Source organism: Odocoileus virginianus, chromosome 8 (genome assembly GCF_023699985.2).
Source record: "Odocoileus virginianus isolate 20LAN1187 ecotype Illinois chromosome 8, Ovbor_1.2, whole genome shotgun sequence".
NCBI classification, from domain to species: Eukaryota; Metazoa; Chordata; class Mammalia; order Artiodactyla; family Cervidae; genus Odocoileus; species Odocoileus virginianus.
Window position 1 is genome coordinate 32,869,119 of NC_069681.1, and position 18,236 is coordinate 32,887,354.

The window sequence follows — 18,236 nt, forward strand, 5'->3', positions numbered from 1 at the left end:
TTTGAGGGGAATGGGAAGAATCCCCTTCCTAGCTCAGTTGCACGGTTGTTAAGAGGCTCGTGTGCCTCCTGGGCTGTTGGTGGGGGCCCCCCATCTCTTAGGAAGGGGGTCTTTCCTTAGAGCAGCTCCCAGCATGCCGCCTTCTTCCTCGAGCAAGTGAGAGACTGCAGAAGGTGGAACCACAGTGTCTGGTGACCTCTTCCATCCCTTCTGCCTCCTTTTTGTTAAAAACAAGTCTCTTAAGTCCTGCCTACACTCAAGTGGCCACACAAAGGCAGGGAAATCAGTCTAACCCACAGTGCAGTCTGGTTGCTCCCACTCAGAAGCCAATAAGAGGGCGTGCGTGTGTGCTCAGTCGTGTCTGACTTTGCGACCCCATGAACTGTAGACAGCCAGGCTCTCTGTCCATGGACTTTCCCAGGCAAGAATCCTGCAGTGGGTTGCCACCTTCATCTCCAGGGAATCTTCCCAACCCAGGGATCAAACCTGCGTCTCTTGAGTCTCCTGAATTGGCAGACGGGTTCTTTATCACTGAGCCACCTGGGAAGGTAATACAGAGGGCAGGTTGGTGGAAAGGAACATTTGTTTAATTTTGGATGCTAGCAGCTGGGTAGGGGGTGGGTGTGGATTCTGTCCAAAGGCTGACTCCTCCCCAGCCCCAACAGTCAGGGGGAACGAGCTTCTATAGACAGAGAGGGGGCTCTCTACAGCAGCAGCACAGTCAGCCCTGACGGGCATCCTGAAGCTGGTCATCGGTGGTCTGAGCAGTGTCATGTTGATTGGCTTCAGTAGTTAATCTTCAGTTCTAGGATTGGTTTGTTTGCATTTCTTGAGGCCGGTTCTCAGAATTGTGGCAGCTTTTGGACACAACTTAGCAACTGAGAACGCACACACTCAGATCGTGGCTACAGCCTGGTCATCATGTCGTTCACTCCTCCACCTCGTGGAGCTTCAGTATCTATGAGACAGCTCACAGGATAGGGCTCGGAATATCGTCTACAGCCATTGAAAGTGAAAGTGGAAGTCGCTCAGTCGTGTCCGACTCTTTGCGACCCCATGGACTTTACAGTCCGTGGAATTCTCCAGGCCAGAATACTGGAGTGGGTAGCCTTTCCCTTCTCCAGGGGATCTTCCCAACCCAGGGATGGAACCCGGGTCTCCCGTACTGCAGGCAGATTCTTTACCAGCTGGGCCACCAGGGAAGCCCAGCCATTGAGGGGGAACTAAAGGCCCTTGACTATGCCTCCTGACTAAACTATTCTTATTTGGTCTCCTTGGACTGTTTTCCTTTGTTGCTGCGTGTTCTCACTTCTCTGATTAAGCTTCTTCCTTGGCTAAAGTTTTTCCGCAAACAGACAGGGGGCGGATGGGGGTGGGGAGGGCCACAGGGTCCTGCTCCGTATCACCAGGAGATAGGGACCACGTCACACCATGGATGGCCACTTCAGAGATCACTTTCCCTGGGATAATGATACATTTGTGGGGACCAGTTAAGAGGCCGCAACCCTGGTCCAGAACATCACCATTCACAGTCAGAACAGAAAAGACTTAGCGTCCAACATGGATGCCCATCGGACTTACTGTCCTTTGCCTCCACCCTCTATCGAATGTTTCAGCATCACCCATGACATAGGACAAGACAGAAGAGTCGATAATGAAAACTGAAATTTAAATCGAGCATCAGTGTTCCCAAAGCACTTGCACATTCATAACCTTGCTCGGTCCTTCCCGCTCCCTATGAAATCAGTATTCTCATCCCCACATTTTACACGTATGGCACCGAGGCTCAGAGAAGACACATCCCTTGCCTGAGGCCCCGTAGCTTGTAAAAGCTGAGGTCAGACGTGTTTGATTCTAAACGGTGTGTTTTTGCAAATCATTTTCTCCGGTCAGTCTCCAGGCAAAGGCAGAACTTTGAAGCCCCTCTGTACTGCTGGGTGGATTTGCTACTCTGAACCTGAGACTAGCAAGTTCTAGGTCCTGCCTCCCCCGCTACACACACGCGTGCACACACACACACACACACACACATACACACACACATACTCACCTCTACTCTCTGTACACCCCTCCCTCTCCCTGTCTTCCGTCAGTCCCTTCATGTGCCAGGAACTTTGCTTCTGGGAATATGAGTTTGAGTGCGAAAATGGGCTGTGAAAAATGCACAGTTTAGTAAGGGAGGTAACTAATGGTGACCGAATGCCATAAGCGTTAAACAAGCTTGGTTAACAACATGGCTACAGAAACATGGAACATCAAACATCATCCTTTCATACTTTCACCTCGGTGAAATATTTATTTCTTACTTGATGTTACTTATCAGAACCCATTTATATCAAAGTTTCTATTTATATGGCACTCATGTCGAAACTCAATTTGGTAGTTCATAGTTTGGGTGACAGTCCACGCTTGCACATAATAAAATTGTATTTCTTTTTAAAGATAGTAAAGCAAACTTTTACCATACTTTTGGGTGAACCTTGGCCTGTTGCATTAGAAGCTCTGTAACCTCTCAGTAGCCAGATTGTGCCAGATGGCAGTGACTTTTCTACCAAGCTTAAATAACAAAATATTTTACATGTATCAAAGATGGTGACATTAGCTTATGTGTGAAGTTGTTGTATTTATGCAGAAACATCCTAATGCTGCATCTTTGCTCCAGCTGCTCCAAAGCCCAGGTGTCCTCAGGGCATCCTTCCCCATGCCCTTTCTCCCAGCAGCCCCCCACTTCCCCCAAGTCCATAGCCTTCTATCTGAGTTTCTTGCATCATGCACAGGGGGCCCGGTTTGAGCATCTAGTGGCCTTGTATTGGGTTGGCCAAAAAGTTCGTTCTGTTTTGTGGAAAAATTGGAATGACGTTTTTGGCCGACTCAGTATAAGATTTTTCCCATATATTTTCAATTTTTTATATACTTTTTACTTATTTATTTTTGGCTGTGCTGGGTCGTCTTGCTGCCCGGGCTTTCTCTAGTTGCAGCGAGCAGGGCTGCTCTTGGCTGCGGTGCGCTGGCTTCTCGCTGGAGCGGCTCCTCTTGTTTCGAAGCACAGGCTCTAGGGCACGGACTTCAGTAGTTTCAGCTCCCAGACTCTAGAATGCAGGCTCAGTAGTTGTGACTGTTAACTGCCCTCACGGGCCCCACAGGCAGACAATGACCACTGGGGCTGAGACAAGCATGCTTTGACTGTCCATGGGGTTTTCCAGGCAAGAATAATGGACTGGGTTTCCAGTTCCTTCTCCAGGGGATCTTCCTGATCCAGGGATCGAACCCACGTCTCCTGCATCTTGTGCATTGTCAGGCAGATTCTTTACCGCTGCACCACCTGGGAAGTCAAAAAAAATTTGCCTTCACCCAATTTACTTTGACCACCTGATGCAAAGAACTGACTCACTGGAAAAGACCCTAATGCTGGGAAAGAATGAAGGCAGGAGGAGAAGGGGACGACAGAGGACGAGATGGTTGGATGGCATCACTGACTCATCAAACATGAGTTTGAGCAAGCTCCGGGAGTTGGTGATGGACAGGGAAGCCTGGCATGCTGCAGTCCATGGGGTCGCAGAGAATCGGACATGACTGAGCAACAGAACTGAACTGAATTTGCTATGAGTGTGGCCCTCAGTTTTCAGTAAAGAAACCCTAGACTTTCTCTCTAGAGTTTCCTAGTTCAAAAGACGCTGGACCTCCTCCAGGGAAAGAACGAGATTTCAGAACATTGGGTCTGAGAAAAGACTCCACAAGAGGACTGAATGCTGGATGGAGGTGGAGGCTATTGACCTTCGTTTTGGTACTAGAGGTAGGAGTGGGATGCTGGGGTGTGAGGTTGGCAGATGATGGTCTGAAATGCCAAAGGGGACCATTATCGCCAAGACACAAGGGCCCCATCTGCCTGATTTCACTCTCCTTGGATCTTGTGGGCACCTTGTAGCTCCAGGGAAGGAGGAGGAACATCTGGCAGTATCTGGCAGGGGCCTCTCACCCAGCAACCGGAAACCACAGAGGCTGATGCTCTGAAGTCCCTTGTTACACATTTTAACTGATCCAGAGTTATAGAGCATTCTCTTCTTTGTCTTTCCATCTGTATCTAGTTTGAAATTCTTTCAGCTAACACTGTTTATAACATAGAAGGAGTGTAGGAAAAGGACATTAAAGCAAATGGTTTTATATGTTACATTTAAGTGGCTGTCTTAGTCTGGTTAAGCGCGGGTTTTCTGATTGCAGGATAGAGCTGAAAACCAGCCCCATGACCCCCACCCCAGATGAGCGAATCACAGAGAAACGGAAGGTTCATATATGCACTGCAAAGCTGCATGTCGCATGCATGACTCAAACGCCAGCCTTTTGAGTATAATTTTCTGAATTCTCTAGATCCAGCAGGAAAGAGAGAGCTGGTCATCAGCCAGAGAGGAAAAGGGGAGTTGCTTGCTCCCTACCGCTTCAGCCCTGCTGTTGGAGGGGATGGAGGAGGAGATGTTCTGAGGGGAGGGATTGTCTCTATGGAGACCTGCCTGTCCTGTTCAGTCGGAGGAGGGGGTCTCTGCTGTGGTCCTGACTCCCCTCCAGCAAGGATGCCCAGGCATCTTCAGACTGGGCTACTGGGCAGGTACCAGCAGTTTTCTTTTTTGTAATCACAGGCGTCTTAAAGTCAGTTACATTCTACGTATTTCAAACATCAAGGACACCCAACGCAGAAGAGTATTTCATCATCAAGTTGTATGTGTTATGTATTTAAGGCATATAGGTCTCAGCCGCTTTAGAGGAGAGTCTTGGGATGAAAATAAAAGTTAACTTAGAACGTGGTTGAAGGTTAAGTCTTGACAGTTTACACAAATGGCAGGGTTCTGTATATGCCAGAATAACACTGTTCTCCAAGTAGATTTTTTTCAGAATGCCGTCATGATCTTAAGGCCTTTGTCCAAAAAAATAATTCTTAATATACATAATATGAGATCATCCTATACCTTTGTCAACTCAGCTGAACTTACAAATACATCTTCCTCTTGACCTCATTCCAGTCCTGGAAATAACCACATGTGTGTGCTAAGTTGCTTTAGTCATGTCCAACTCTTTGCGACCCTTTGGACTGTAGCCTGCCAGATTCCTCTGTCCATGGGATTCTCCAGGAAGGAACACTGGAGTGGGTTGCCATGCCCTCCTCCAGGGGATCTTCCCAACCCAGGGATCGAACCCAAGTCCCTTATTTCTCCTGCACTGGCAGATGGGTTCTTTACCACCAGTACCACCTGGGAAACCCAGAAATAAGCATCGTCTCTATATATCACTGCCATAAATCTTTACTCTTCAATAAAATTTAAATTCTATCTCAAAGTGGTCTATGTAATTCGTTAGGCTAAGAAGAGTGATTCGGGGGCCTTTTTTCCTGTAATGCATTTACATTCATTGCATGTGTATTGCTTCTCATAGGTATTCATCACAATTATCTTCACTGGCATCAAAAATGTTTTTTAAGTACTTGAAAATACACATGGTATCATAAAAAATGCTGTTTTAAGTATGCTGAATAGACATAGGTCTTTTTCTCCAAGATCTTAACTCCCGGACAGACGGTAATGATATGATTCAAAGCATATCTGGAAATGCACTTTAGGAACCATAAATCGGACTATGTTCTGGAAAGCAGTGCCAGAAGTCCGTGGGTTCTGATTTGAATCCCTGTGGCATCATAAGATTTGCCTGTTACAAAATTGCTGCATTTTAAGTCTATGAGTTTTCTTCAAGATCAAGGTCTTTTCCTTGCTTCTGGGGTGATGAAACTAAGCCCAAAGGTCACTCAACTCATTGGTGACAGTGTCACTTTGGAACACAGGTCTCTTAACCCTGGAATTATTTTCTTTCCACTCTACTACTATATCAAGGGACTTCTTGCCTTTTCCGGTTGGACAGAGCTTCCTGGAGAAGCAGTGTTTTCTCTCAGAATCATTACCTCACAGGTGTTATCCCCCAATTGTCTTCACTCATTAGCAAATCTGAAATTAACACAAGCCTGGTTATAGTTTAAAGAGAACATGTTTTTAAAAGCCTTCAGAGTTTTATGACTGCAAAGAAAGTGGTCACCTGTAAGCCACAGGCTTTAAGCTAACATTTCTCTAGGTATTAATTCCAGTTTTAATTACTTGTCCTTTCCATTACTTTTTTGCCTCTAACTTTTAACTTTCTTCTTTTCCTACGATTCTGCAAAATCTTCTCGAAACATATATTCCATCAGCCCAGGAACCTGGGTTGGACAAGTCTTTCCCTAAGGGCTTTCGTTAGAAACCTCCCTGTCTAAATTGAAAACCAACATCTAGGGTACCCAAGGGTAGGCTGGCCCTGCTGCCTACAGAATCTCAATAGAGGCTCTCCTATTTGGGGGAGCGAGGAGTCTATTTCTTTTTCAGCACTTTCTTGTGGTTATGACCATTCTGTTTTGAAAGTGCTCTTGACACAGAACCTAAAGCTCATTTACCTTTTTGACAATGTGTCGTGTGCCATATTTTGTCTTATCATTGGTGTTTCCTTAAAAATAAGAAGGGTAATGAGCAGTTATGCATTATTCATCCCAAGTGTATGAATCCAGCATTTATCTGGGGCTTCTTTTTTTTCTTTAGAGCTTGCACTCGACAGCGCATGCTGAGTGGATCATTTGAGGGGCAGCCGGCAAAGGAAAGGTCAATTCTTAGCGTGCAACACCACATCCGCCAAGAGCGCAGGTAAATAACGGAGATGAGGCTGCAGACAAACCAAGGACCGGAGTTCTGTGGGAAGCATCTCCTGTGCACAGCACTGGTCAGAAGGCAGGCAGGGGTGGAGAACTGAGTTCTGTTTGTTGACAGCAACAGCCATGAAACTCACAATCAGATTCAAAGGCTCAGAAAATATTTCAAAAACCTCTTCCTTGATGATGACCACACTCTCACTTTTAAGATCAGAAAGAAAAATTCTGAATTTTGTTCAGTGGGATCAAAGGCAGGTGGTTAGACCTGAAGCTTTTGCTCTACAAAGAAATAGTAAACATGCATGCGTGATGCTATCGGGGCTTTTTTTTTTTAAAATAATATTCATTGCTTAAAAGTCCACATTTGGTCTCAAGATGTATTGATCAGTTGGTTGTGATTGTTTTAGGTCATTAAGACACGGATCTAACAGCCAAAGGATCAGCAGGGGGAAATCTCTTGAAACTCTGACTCAAGATGTAAGTTCTCAACACTTTGGATTTGGAAAGCTTGATTGTGAAAATATCTTTAATGATTGCTTAGACAATTCCAGCCCTTGGTTCCTTCTGTCACATTGTCATGTCTCCTTAAGACTTCATCCTGGAAGGAATCAGGAAACTCAGCAAGCAAATTAAATGGCCAGGTACAGAAAAGTGATCACTAACTGTACAATATTTTGGCTACCTGATGCGAAGAACTGACATTTGAAAAGACCCTGATGCTGGGAAAGATTGAAGGCAGAAGGAGAAGGGGACAACAGAGGATGAGATGGTTGGATGGCATCACCAACTCATTGGACATGAGTTTGAGCAACTCCAGGGTTGGTGATGGATGGGGAAGCCTGGCGTGCTGCAGTTCATGGGGTCGCAAAGAGTTGGACATGACTGAGTGACTGAATTGACTGACTGAACTGTAGAAAATTCCAGACATCCTACAATACATATATCTTTGTTAGATTGTTTTATTGTCTAGTCCCTGAGTTGTGTCTGACTCTTTGCGACCCCATGGACTGTAGCCCACCAGGCTCCTCTGTCCATGTGATTTCCCAAGCAAGAAGACTGGATTGGGTTGCCATTTCCTTCTCCAAGGGATCTTCCTGACCCAGAAATCAAACCTGTGTCTCCTGAATTGGCAAGTGAATTATCTGCCACTGAGCCACCAGAGAAGTCCTTTTGTTTAGATGGTATAATGCAAAAGTGAAATATCATTTGCATTTGACTGAAATTAAAGACATTTAAAGCATTTTATGGGAATGAGTCACATCATTAACTTTAAATATTTTGCTAATTTCTAAATATCCTAAAATCTAGACCCAGTGTCTTTCATTCCAGGGTTAACATACTAGGAAAGAAAATTTTGTTTCTAGGTGAATTTTTCTATCAAAGACTTCATAAGACTTTCCCAAGAATATCTTTGCTTTTCTAGGTCACTCATTTATTTATTAACTGACTCAATAAATATCAATATTTATCAAGTATTTATGATGTGTCAGTTCCTGCTCTAGGGAGAAGTAGCAGGGAAACAAGACAGAATCTCTGCACTAGGAATAGAGATGCAGACATAGAGATCGGACCTGTGGACACAGAGGGGAAAAGAGAGGGTGGGACGAGTTGAGAAAGTTGCATTGACATATATACACCTATTGTTGTTGATGAATCGCCAAGTCGTTTCCAGCTCCTTGTGACCCCATGGACTGCAGCACGCCAAGCTCTTCTGTCCTTCACTGTCTCCCAAAGTTTGCTCAAATTCGTGTCCATTGAGTCAGTGGTGCTGTCTAACCATCTCACCCTCTGTCCCCCTCTTCAGCTTTCACCTTCAGTCTTTCCCAGCATCAAGGCCTTTTTCAGTGAGTCGGCTCTTCACATCAGGTGAAGAGCCAAAGTACTGGAGTTTCAGCATCAGTCCTTCCAATGAATATTCAGGACTGGTTTCCTTTAGGGTTGAGTGGTTTGATCTCCTTGCAGTCCAAGGGACTCTCAAGAGTCTTCTCCAGCACCAAAATTCAAAAGCATCAGTTCTTCGGCACTCAGCCTTCTTTATGGTCTGACTCTCACATCTGTGCATGACTGCTGGGAAAACCATAGCTTTGACTATTTGGACCATGTGTAAAAGAGACAACTAGTGGAAAGTTGCTTTATAGCACAGGGAGTCAGCTCGCTGCTCTGTGATGACCTACACGGATAGGATGGGGTGGGTGAGATGGAGCTTCAAGAGGGAGGGGATGTACATATACTTATAGCCAGTTCACATCGTTATATAGGAAAGAGCAATGCCACACCCTAAAGCAATCATCCTCCAATTAAACAAATTTTTAAAAAAAGAATTCCTGCCCTGCAGAAGCTTACATCCTAGTAAAAGAGACAATCAGTGAGCAAACAAATATATAATCCTTTCTGGGAGTGATTTTTATCTAGTTTCCATCATCACTGCTGTAACAGATTTGCTCTGTACTACAAAAAAGAGTAAAATAGTGTAAAGAAATAAAAGATGGAGATTTGGGGACAGGGAGCATTAGAGAGGTGGGGGACACTGTATTAGCCCAGGGACCCAGACGAGGTGAAGTAACAAGCCATGTGCCAGCCCAGGGGAACCCGAGGAAGCAGAAGTCTAATCTATGGGTTAGAGTCAACAGCAGCTGGACGATGCTGATATTACCATGAGAGAGCTGGAAAGGATTAATTAAATACTGATCATTAGTGAAACCCTGATTAAGATATAGGTGTTGAGTCGGGATAGCTTGGCTAAGGAGGCAAAGTCTTGAATGTTCAGAGTCAAGGCAAGCATCTGAGAAAGGGAGAGAAACTTAGCAAAGCTTTGGATATTTTTGTTTTTGCCTTGCTTTCATGATAGCTCAGTTGGTAAAGAATCCGCCTGCAATGCAGGAGACCCTGGTTCAATTCCTGGTTGGGAAGATTCGCTGGAGAAGGGATAGGCTACCCACCCCAGTATTCTTGGCTTCCCTTGTGTCTCAGCTGGTAAAGAATCCACCTGCAATGTGGGCGACCTGGGTTTGATCCTTGGATTGGGAAGATCCCCTGGAGAAGGGAAAGGCTACCCACTCCAGTATTCTGGCCTGGAGAATTCCATGGACTGTATAGTCCATGGGGTCACAAAGAATCTGACACAACTGAGCAATTTTCACTTTCTTTTCACTTTACCTCTTATTTCTGAAGAGCTTCTAGAGCTTTCAGCACAGTCCATCTGCTGTCTTAGTGAGAGTACATTCTTCTCCTTAAGTGTTCCAGGCAACACTGAGGATGCAGGAAGTTGATGGTGAGAACACATGATGTTGCCAGTAGCCTATGCGCATGGTTCTAATTGGTGCAAACATCTGTTGACACCATGATTTTTTAGCTCCAGCTCTGATGTGATCCACCATATTGTCAGTGTTGAATTATGATAAGATCCAACACATGGCCTTTTAATTTGGAGGTCAGACATGTTGCACAGAGAGAGTTGAGAGGCAACACTAATTCAAAGCACTTTCCTTCAGTGAGACTCAATAGAAATCAGTGGTCTACTTAAGCATCAAATTAGAACATGCCTTTGAAGAAGTATGTTTAAAAAAACACTCAGTAGAAGTCCCTATTTGAGAAGTCTCCATTCCAGAGGCTTATTTCCTCTTCAGAGATTTTTTATTTTATTTTCTACATAGACAGATAACAAAAATCCATGCCCCGTCTTCATAGTGAAAGGTCAGTGGGTTGTGCAAATCTGTCCCAGTGTCTTTTCCTCCAGAACAGAAGCCATTTAAAACAAGAGAATTTTATCTGTCACTTATTCTGAATGATAAGGGATACTGAAATTAAGTCCAAGGAATGCTTTTCTGTGCAATCGATCCAGTTAGTTGAACAATGGTTCTCCACCTTCTACGGAGTAAAACCCAGAGTTGGGATCCTAATGACCCAGATTCTGCTGTCCTGCTGGCCTCAACTCTTCCTAGTCTGCTTCCTCCACCAACACTGCATCCTGTCTGTTCCACGTGTGAACACACAGACCCGCCTCTCCCCAGAAGTGCTGATCTCGGAAGGTGTCCAGTGCCCTGCCTCCTCCTCGTTTTTGCTCAGAGAACAGCAGCTCCTTACCAAGGTCTGCTGTGACCTTCTCGTGCCCTTAATCCTCCTTTGTTTCTTTTGTTTTTTATTTTAATTTTTTAAGTTGGGGTACAGTTACTGTCCAATGTTGTGTTAGTTTCTGCTGCGCAACAAAGTGAATCAGCTAAACAAACACAGAGATCCCCCCTCTCGGACCTCCTTCCCACCTCTCGCCCCCCGTCCTACCCATCTGGGTCCCCACAGACCCCTGAGCTGAGCTCCCTGTGCTATATAGCAGCTTCCCACTATCTGTTTTACACATGGTGGCGAATATATGTCAGTTCCAATCTCCCAATTCATCCCACTCCCACCCCAGCATCTACCCACCCCTTCTCTACGTCTGCCTGTGTATTCCTGCCCTGGAAATGGGTTCATCTGTACCATTTTTCTAGATCCAATATATATGCGTTAATATACAATATTTGTTTTTCTCTTTAGCACTAAGCATTTTCTAATACTCTTACTTATTTTGATTTAATTATTAATCTGCCCCCCCCCCCAAAACAGTAACCCCATAAGAACAGGAATTGTTTCATTTCCTCCCACCCCCACTTTGGCCATATCTACAGCACTACAGCAGTGCCTGGCAAATAAAAGATTCTCAATAAATGTTCTTATTAGAAAAATATACCCTTTTGTGGAAAAAATATATATACACCCCTGCTAAGATGACTCTGGCCATTAAAATCTACGAAGTGGGTAGCCATTCCCTTCTCCGGGGGATCTTCCCAACCCAGGGACTGACCCCAGGTCTCTTGCATTGCAGGCAGGTTCTCTACCATCTGAGCCGCCAGGGAAGCCCATTAAAATCAACAGAGCGATATTCTTTCCATTTTTTTTTAAATGGTCATCTTTGGGAGGGACCCTCAGAAAACTGTCCCACGTCGATGTGCCCTGTTTTATTTTCTTTCTAGCACTCCAACACGGTGAGATACAGAAATGCACAAAGAGAAGACAGTGAGATAAAGATGATCCAGGAGAAAAAGGAGCAAGCAGAAATGAAAAGGTACAGCGGGATGGGATGGTGTCTCGTGGCTCCCGTTCTGGGAGGGCAGACCTGCCCTTGCCTAACTGACCTCCCCCACCCCAAATGGTGCATTTCCCTGGACAGGAAGGTGCAAGAAGAGGAGCTAAGAGAGAATCACCCCTACTTCGACAAGCCCCTGTTCATCGTGGGCCGAGAGCACAGGTTCAGGAACTTCTGCCGCGTGGTGGTCCGGGCTCGCTTCAACGCGTAAGTGACTCCATGGCAGCCAGGGGTTTGGCCCCGAGTCAGGCAAACAGCAAGGGCGGGGGGAGTTGTCATCTCAGGAAGAAGGATCGTGTCGTCCTAATGGGGTCACCAAACAAAGCGTGGGCTAATTAATCAGGCCGCTCCTCTGGGCTGAGCGGCCGACCGGGTGGAAAACAGCAGCAGCACGGAGTTAACATTTACACAAAACGCACGGTTACGAAGCACTTCACAGCCACTGTTACTTGTTCCAGGGACACTCAAAATGTTTGTATCCGGGTGGTTAGCTCCATATTTTATTTTGGAAGCACTCAAACGAGGAGAGATGGAATGACATAGCGAAGGTCACTACCCATGTCTTCTTTTAGATTTGTCGTTTCTTTGTGGTCAAAATACCTTCATTCTAGAATAATAGAGATTCTATTCATGACAAAATAGAGAGTAAGCTGACTAGGGCTTCCATCGCCGACTGTTACGAGAAGAAAGTCCACTGGCCAGGGTCCCCGAACCTCCCTTTGTGGAAGAAGTCGTGTGAGAGGCTGTCAGGGTGGTCAGCCCAAGGGCAGTGCATTTGGGACAAGCTAAGCCGAGTTTAGCAAGCAGCCAATGGAGGAAGTGAGATTCTTCTCATGCGTAACTTTAAGTAAACATCCAGAGGACATTATGGATCCTGGAAAAAGAATGAAAAAAATTTCTTTTTTATTTTTTTAATGCAGACCTTTTTAAAGTCTTTCTTGAACTTGTGACAACATCACTTCTGTTTTATGTTCCGGTGTTTTGAGCATGAGGCACATGGGATCTTGACTTCTCGACGACGGATGGAACCTGCACCCCCTGCCTTGGAAGGCAAAGTCTTAACCAGTGGACCACCAGGGAAGTCCAAGAAAGTGTGAAAACTTTCCATTCAGTAGCTGGACCTTCCCTGATGCCATTATTAGTAGCATATTGGACTGAATTGTGTCACCCTCGTCCAAAGAAATTCAAATGTTGAAGCCCAAAGAAATTCAAATGTTGAATGTGACCTTACTTGGAGAGAAGGACTTTACAGAGGTAATTAGATTAAAATGAGGTCATTCAGGTGGCCTTAATCCAATAAGACTGGCATCCTTGTAAGATGAGGAGATTGGGACACGGATTGCTCTAGAGGAGTGACAACGTGGAGACACAGGGAGGGGACAGCTGTCTTCAGGCCAAGGAGAGAGGCTGCAGCAGGTTCCTCCCAGAGCCCCCGAAGGAACCGACCCTCCAGTACCTTCAACCCAGGTGTCCACCTCCAGAACTGGAGAAGTTTCTGCTGTCTAAGCCACTCAGCCTGTGGCACTTTGTCCCAGCGGCCCTAGGAAACTAATGAAGGGCTTCCCTGGTGGTTCAGTGGTAAAGAATCACCTGCAATGCAGGAGACCAGGGTTCAATCCCTGGGGCGGGAAGATCCCCTGGAGGAGGGCATGGCAACCCAATCCAGTATTCTAACCTGAAGAGTCCCATGGACAGAGGAGCCTGGCAGGCTGCAGTCCATGGAGGAGCAAGAGTCGGACATGAATGAGCGACTGAACAACATCAACAGGAAACTAAACTCCTCAGAGCCGGAGGAGACCTCAGGAGCCACTGGGGCTCATTTGTGCCCGCTCCCAACAGAGGCGGGCATGTAGCTGAGGGTGAGGGCTTTGCCCAGGAACATCAGCTATGGCATGACCCTCTCTGACCACCAGTCCATGTTCTGCTATTCTGGAAAGACCTTCACAGTTAAAAGCACCTTAGTAGTAATGATTGAAAACTCTGAGTTTTCACTAAGTAGAAAGAAACTGACAGTGTAGGGTTGATTTGATCTGTTCCTAAAGTGGGTTTTTCATTGAGAATTATCCCATTGGCTGCTTCCATGTTTTTGTCTAATTGGGAATTCTCCACTTTATGCCCTGTGCTCTAATTCTCTTATGTCAGCAACCTACCTCTAGTGGCCCCAGAAAGATTTTACTGTAACTGGAAACACACACACATACACACAAAAGAGGGTGAGGAATTTCACTGAAGACTGCTCATGGGCTTCCTGGAAGTAAAAGTTATAAATCCACACCCCCAAGAAATTCTATATAAATTATTCAGCAAGATCACAGTGAAATACAGAGTGAAGAGTTCTACTTAATCCATGGATAGTTAATTAAATAATTATGAGGAACATCCTTGAACTGCTAAGGCAAAGACTTTGAATGCTTTTAAATGGAAGTCAAAATTTAATTTTCTAATATCCTCATCAGAAATTGTTGAATGGAGTCATGAGTCCTAAAATCAAGCATGCTGAAAAATGTAAACTTGAGTTGGACCATAGAGAAGATTTGACCATAAATCATCTTCAATGCTGAGCACCGAAGATTTGATGCCTTCGAACTGTGGTGCTAGAGGAAATTCTTGAGAGTCCCTTGGACAGCAAGGAGATAAAACTAGTCAATCCTAAAGGAAATCAATCCTAAATATTCATTGGAAGGATTGATGCTGAAGCTGAAGCTCCAATATTTTGGCCACCTGATGTGAAGAGCTGACTCATTAGAAAAGACCCTGGTGCTGGGAAGGATTGAGGGCAAGAGAAGTGTTGACAGAAGATGAGATGGTTGGATGGCATCACCAACTCCATGGACGTGAGTTTGAGCAAACTCCAGGAGATAGTGCGAGACAAGCAAAGAGTCGGACACAACTTAGCGACAACAGCAAACCACCCACTGAAACTCTTCTGATTTTTCTTCCATCTAGTGTTCTCTGCCTTCCAAAGTCACATACAGTTAACATCTATGTAAGAGACATTTTTTAGAGGATTTGAAAGAGTTTAGGTAGATGAGATGTTTATGCATACTACGAGCCAAGTTGTTAACACACATGCTATTTGCAGAATTTCTGTGTTCTCTCTTACAGATCTAAAACAGATCCAGTCACAGGAGCTGTGAAAAATACAAAGTACCATCAACTTTAGTAAGCATTACAAACTCTGTTTTCCATGCACCTTTCAAGTTCCACAAACTGCATAAATGTTTAAAATTTTATTTTCTTTCTGTATCATGATATGAAATAGACAATTGGGGATTCATTTTAAAAATGCCAGTCAACATTTGTAGACTCACAAAAGCATCATCTCTGACTTCTAGCAACTTTTCCCAGAGAATTTGCATTTCTCACTTTTGTTTGGTCTTCGGCAGTGACTTGCTGGGCTTGGTGACTTATCTGGACTGGGTCATGATCATCGTAACCATCTGCTCCTGCATCTCCATGATGTTTGAATCCCCCTTTCGAAGAGTGATGCACACACCTACTTTGCAGGTATCTCACCTCTGGGCTCAGCGGAGAAATGCTGGCCTGCAATTTTTGCATTCATGGTGACCAGACTGCCTTCTGCCCATTTCAGATTGCCGAGTATGTGTTTGTGATATTCATGAGCATTGAGCTTAATCTGAAGATTATGGCAGATGGCCTATTTTTCACTCCGACCGCTGTCATCAGGGACTTTGGTGGAGTAATGGACATATTTATATATCTTGTAAGTCTTCGGTTAGTTCCTAAATACAAAATGGAATGATTTTGTCAAATCACCTGCATTTCTTGGTACAAGAGTGAGATATGTGAGTCAGAGGTTCAGCTGCTATAACTGATTTCTTCAGTAGAGTCATAGTCTATTACAGGCATGCATGTAAAATCTAAATAAAAAGCATTAAAAAATATTCATGGATATGGTTCAGATACATCAACTACATTCATGTATGCATAAGACATACATTAATGACGTCTAAGATATCAAATCTATTTTGCACGCCACAATTCTTATAGCACCTATGGATAAAAAAAAACTGCATCATATGAGTTGCTTATCACTGAAAACAAATAGAGTATGGTTGGACAACTCTTCCAATACCAGGAATAAAATAAAATACCAGGCCAGAGAGGGTAACCTTTCAACTGTCTGTTTAAACTAAATGGGGGGTGGGGCAGTGGTGGGAAATTCCCTGTCAGTCCAGTTGCCTAAGACTCAGCACTTCCACTTCAGGGGGCATGGGTTCGAACCCTGGTCAGGAAACTAAGATCCCACACTGCCATGCAGTGGAGCCACCTCCCAAAAAAACTAAATGGGAAAACCATAGTAGAAGACTCAAAGAAATTTTTATCTTTCTGTTTGTCTGAGAAGGCATGAAATCAATGTCTTTTCCAACACAGCAAACAAAATTATGACTGTTAGCATGTAGCATGTTTAGATCATTAACAAAATAATAAATATTCAGTCAAGTGTGAGGTTTAGTATCCTTGACCAAAGGAATTTCTACCCTGCTAACATCTATAGAGCCTCCAGTGTATATGTTAAAAGAAGGGGCAGGATGTACCTGTGTCCCCACACCCATGGTGTGGGCACCCCTATTTCATTCCTGCAAACACCTGATGATTTCGTTGGGGGCTCACAGGTCTGGATCGAGTCCATACAGCCGAGTTACATGTCTTAATACATTCAGTGAACGCTTGTCCTACATGACACATGAAATCTCTGCTAAAGGAGACTTGTGCCCAGTTAGCTCACAGTAAATGCAGATAGTAGAGGATAAATTGCATAAATTCTGGAGGTTATTTTTTTCCCCCCAGGTGAGCTTGATATTTCTTTGTTGGATGCCCCAAAACGTGCCTGCAGAGTCTGGAGCTCAGCTCTTACTGGTTCTCCGCTGCCTGCGACCACTGCGCATATTCAAGCTGGTGCCTCAGATGAGGAAGGTTGTTCGAGAACTTTTCAGCGGCTTTAAGGAAATTTTTCTGGTATGTTGCAGTCACCCTTTGCTTCTGGCCACATAGTCTAGCTCTTACTATAGCAAATGAAGGGATAAAGTGAGTCTTGCTCATCAAGGTTAAGTCTACCATTTTGTTTACCGCCAGAAGATTATAAAGGTACTAGAAAAACACAACACATATTCAAAGACTTTACACTTGGATGCTTCTGGCTTATTAGTGTATTTAATTCAGCGAACATTTATAGTAAGTTAAAGGGAAGCCCTCTGGAAAGTACAATGGAAGGAGAATCCAAAGAGCTAGTACTGTGGACATTTCCATTCCTAACTCTTGACCCTAAATTCTACTCTGAGTTTTAGTTGCTAAATCTGGAAATGAAGAAGAAAGTTCAACACCATCAACATCACGAATGATAATAGGAGTTCATAGGTCTGAGCTCATAATCTCATTTTCTGTGTCCCCAAACTCATATAGCTCAAAATTTCACCTTGATCTTTGGAGTGTTAACATAAAACAACTCTTCAAAACTGTAGCATGCAAGTGAGCCTTACTTTAAGTAACCTCAATATACAGTAATGAATACTTAGAAATATTATTGAGGAGAAAATATAATTCTTAATTGAGCAAATAATTGATTTAGGATCTTTTAAGAGTAGAACCGCAAATAAAACAATGAGGAAGAGACTCTTTGCTCACAGTCTGTTAAAGAAGAATCTTTGCCTCACAGGTGAGGGACACAGGATTCTTTTCATTAATGCTGAGTTCTGCATGTGCGTGGAAAACATGAATTGATTTACGTAAGCTTGTTTTGTATCTTGCTTGCTAGAAGCACACCTATAGTGAGAGAACAGCTGTAGTTGGGGTTGATTCTAAGGTATTTTAAAGACAGGCTATTATGTTGCTACAGACACATTATTAATAGATGCTAATATTTTTTCAAAAGCTGTGTTTAAAATTCAATTTTGTTTTGTTTTTTGCGCTACAACCATAACACGGTGGCTTTTCCCACACCTGGAACTGAGGGAAAACAGAATAGCACAGTGAATTTTCCTGACACCAAATGTGCATGCATCTTTCAACCCTGACGGAATTTAGAAAATGGTCTGAGTCTTGATCCAGAGAATGGCTCTGTGTAATTTCAGTACATTTAAGAGATATGTTTAGATGATTCAGCCAGCACAGATGAGTGGTGTGTTCAGCATGTTTGCCTCTTCTCTCTGCTGAGACCAGAACAGTCATCCAGCAGAGGGCGCGGCAGCCAACCACCAGATTTGCTGTTCGAGACTGCGTGATCTCACAGCCTCTGTATGTGGGACCTTCACACGCCCTCAGCTCTGAAGCCCCCAAGAAAGCAAAGCCACGGTCCCTCATATGAATCCATTTTGAGGAAATGGGGGAAACAGAATTATTTCACCGTTTTTCCTTTGTTCCATTCAATAAAATAAAGCAACGTGT

The 18,236-nt window shown here is 44.2% G+C and overlaps 1 protein-coding gene across 3 annotated transcripts in view; it reads left to right on the forward strand.

Annotated features, from left to right (window-relative positions):
- NALCN (sodium leak channel, non-selective) overlaps positions 1-18,236 on the forward strand; it is a 283,090-nt gene that overhangs the window by 221,577 nt on the left and 43,277 nt on the right. For all 3 annotated transcript variants that reach the window (XM_070471442.1, XM_070471443.1, XM_070471444.1), the window contains 8 exons: positions 6,606-6,707; positions 7,120-7,189; positions 11,719-11,810; positions 11,916-12,038; positions 14,937-14,993; positions 15,218-15,338; positions 15,424-15,555; positions 16,644-16,811. In XM_070471442.1, coding sequence (XP_070327543.1) covers positions 6,606-6,707; positions 7,120-7,189; positions 11,719-11,810; positions 11,916-12,038; positions 14,937-14,993; positions 15,218-15,338; positions 15,424-15,555; positions 16,644-16,811 — 865 coding nt within the window. The remainder of the gene's footprint in view (positions 1-6,605; positions 6,708-7,119; positions 7,190-11,718; positions 11,811-11,915; positions 12,039-14,936; positions 14,994-15,217; positions 15,339-15,423; positions 15,556-16,643; positions 16,812-18,236) is intronic.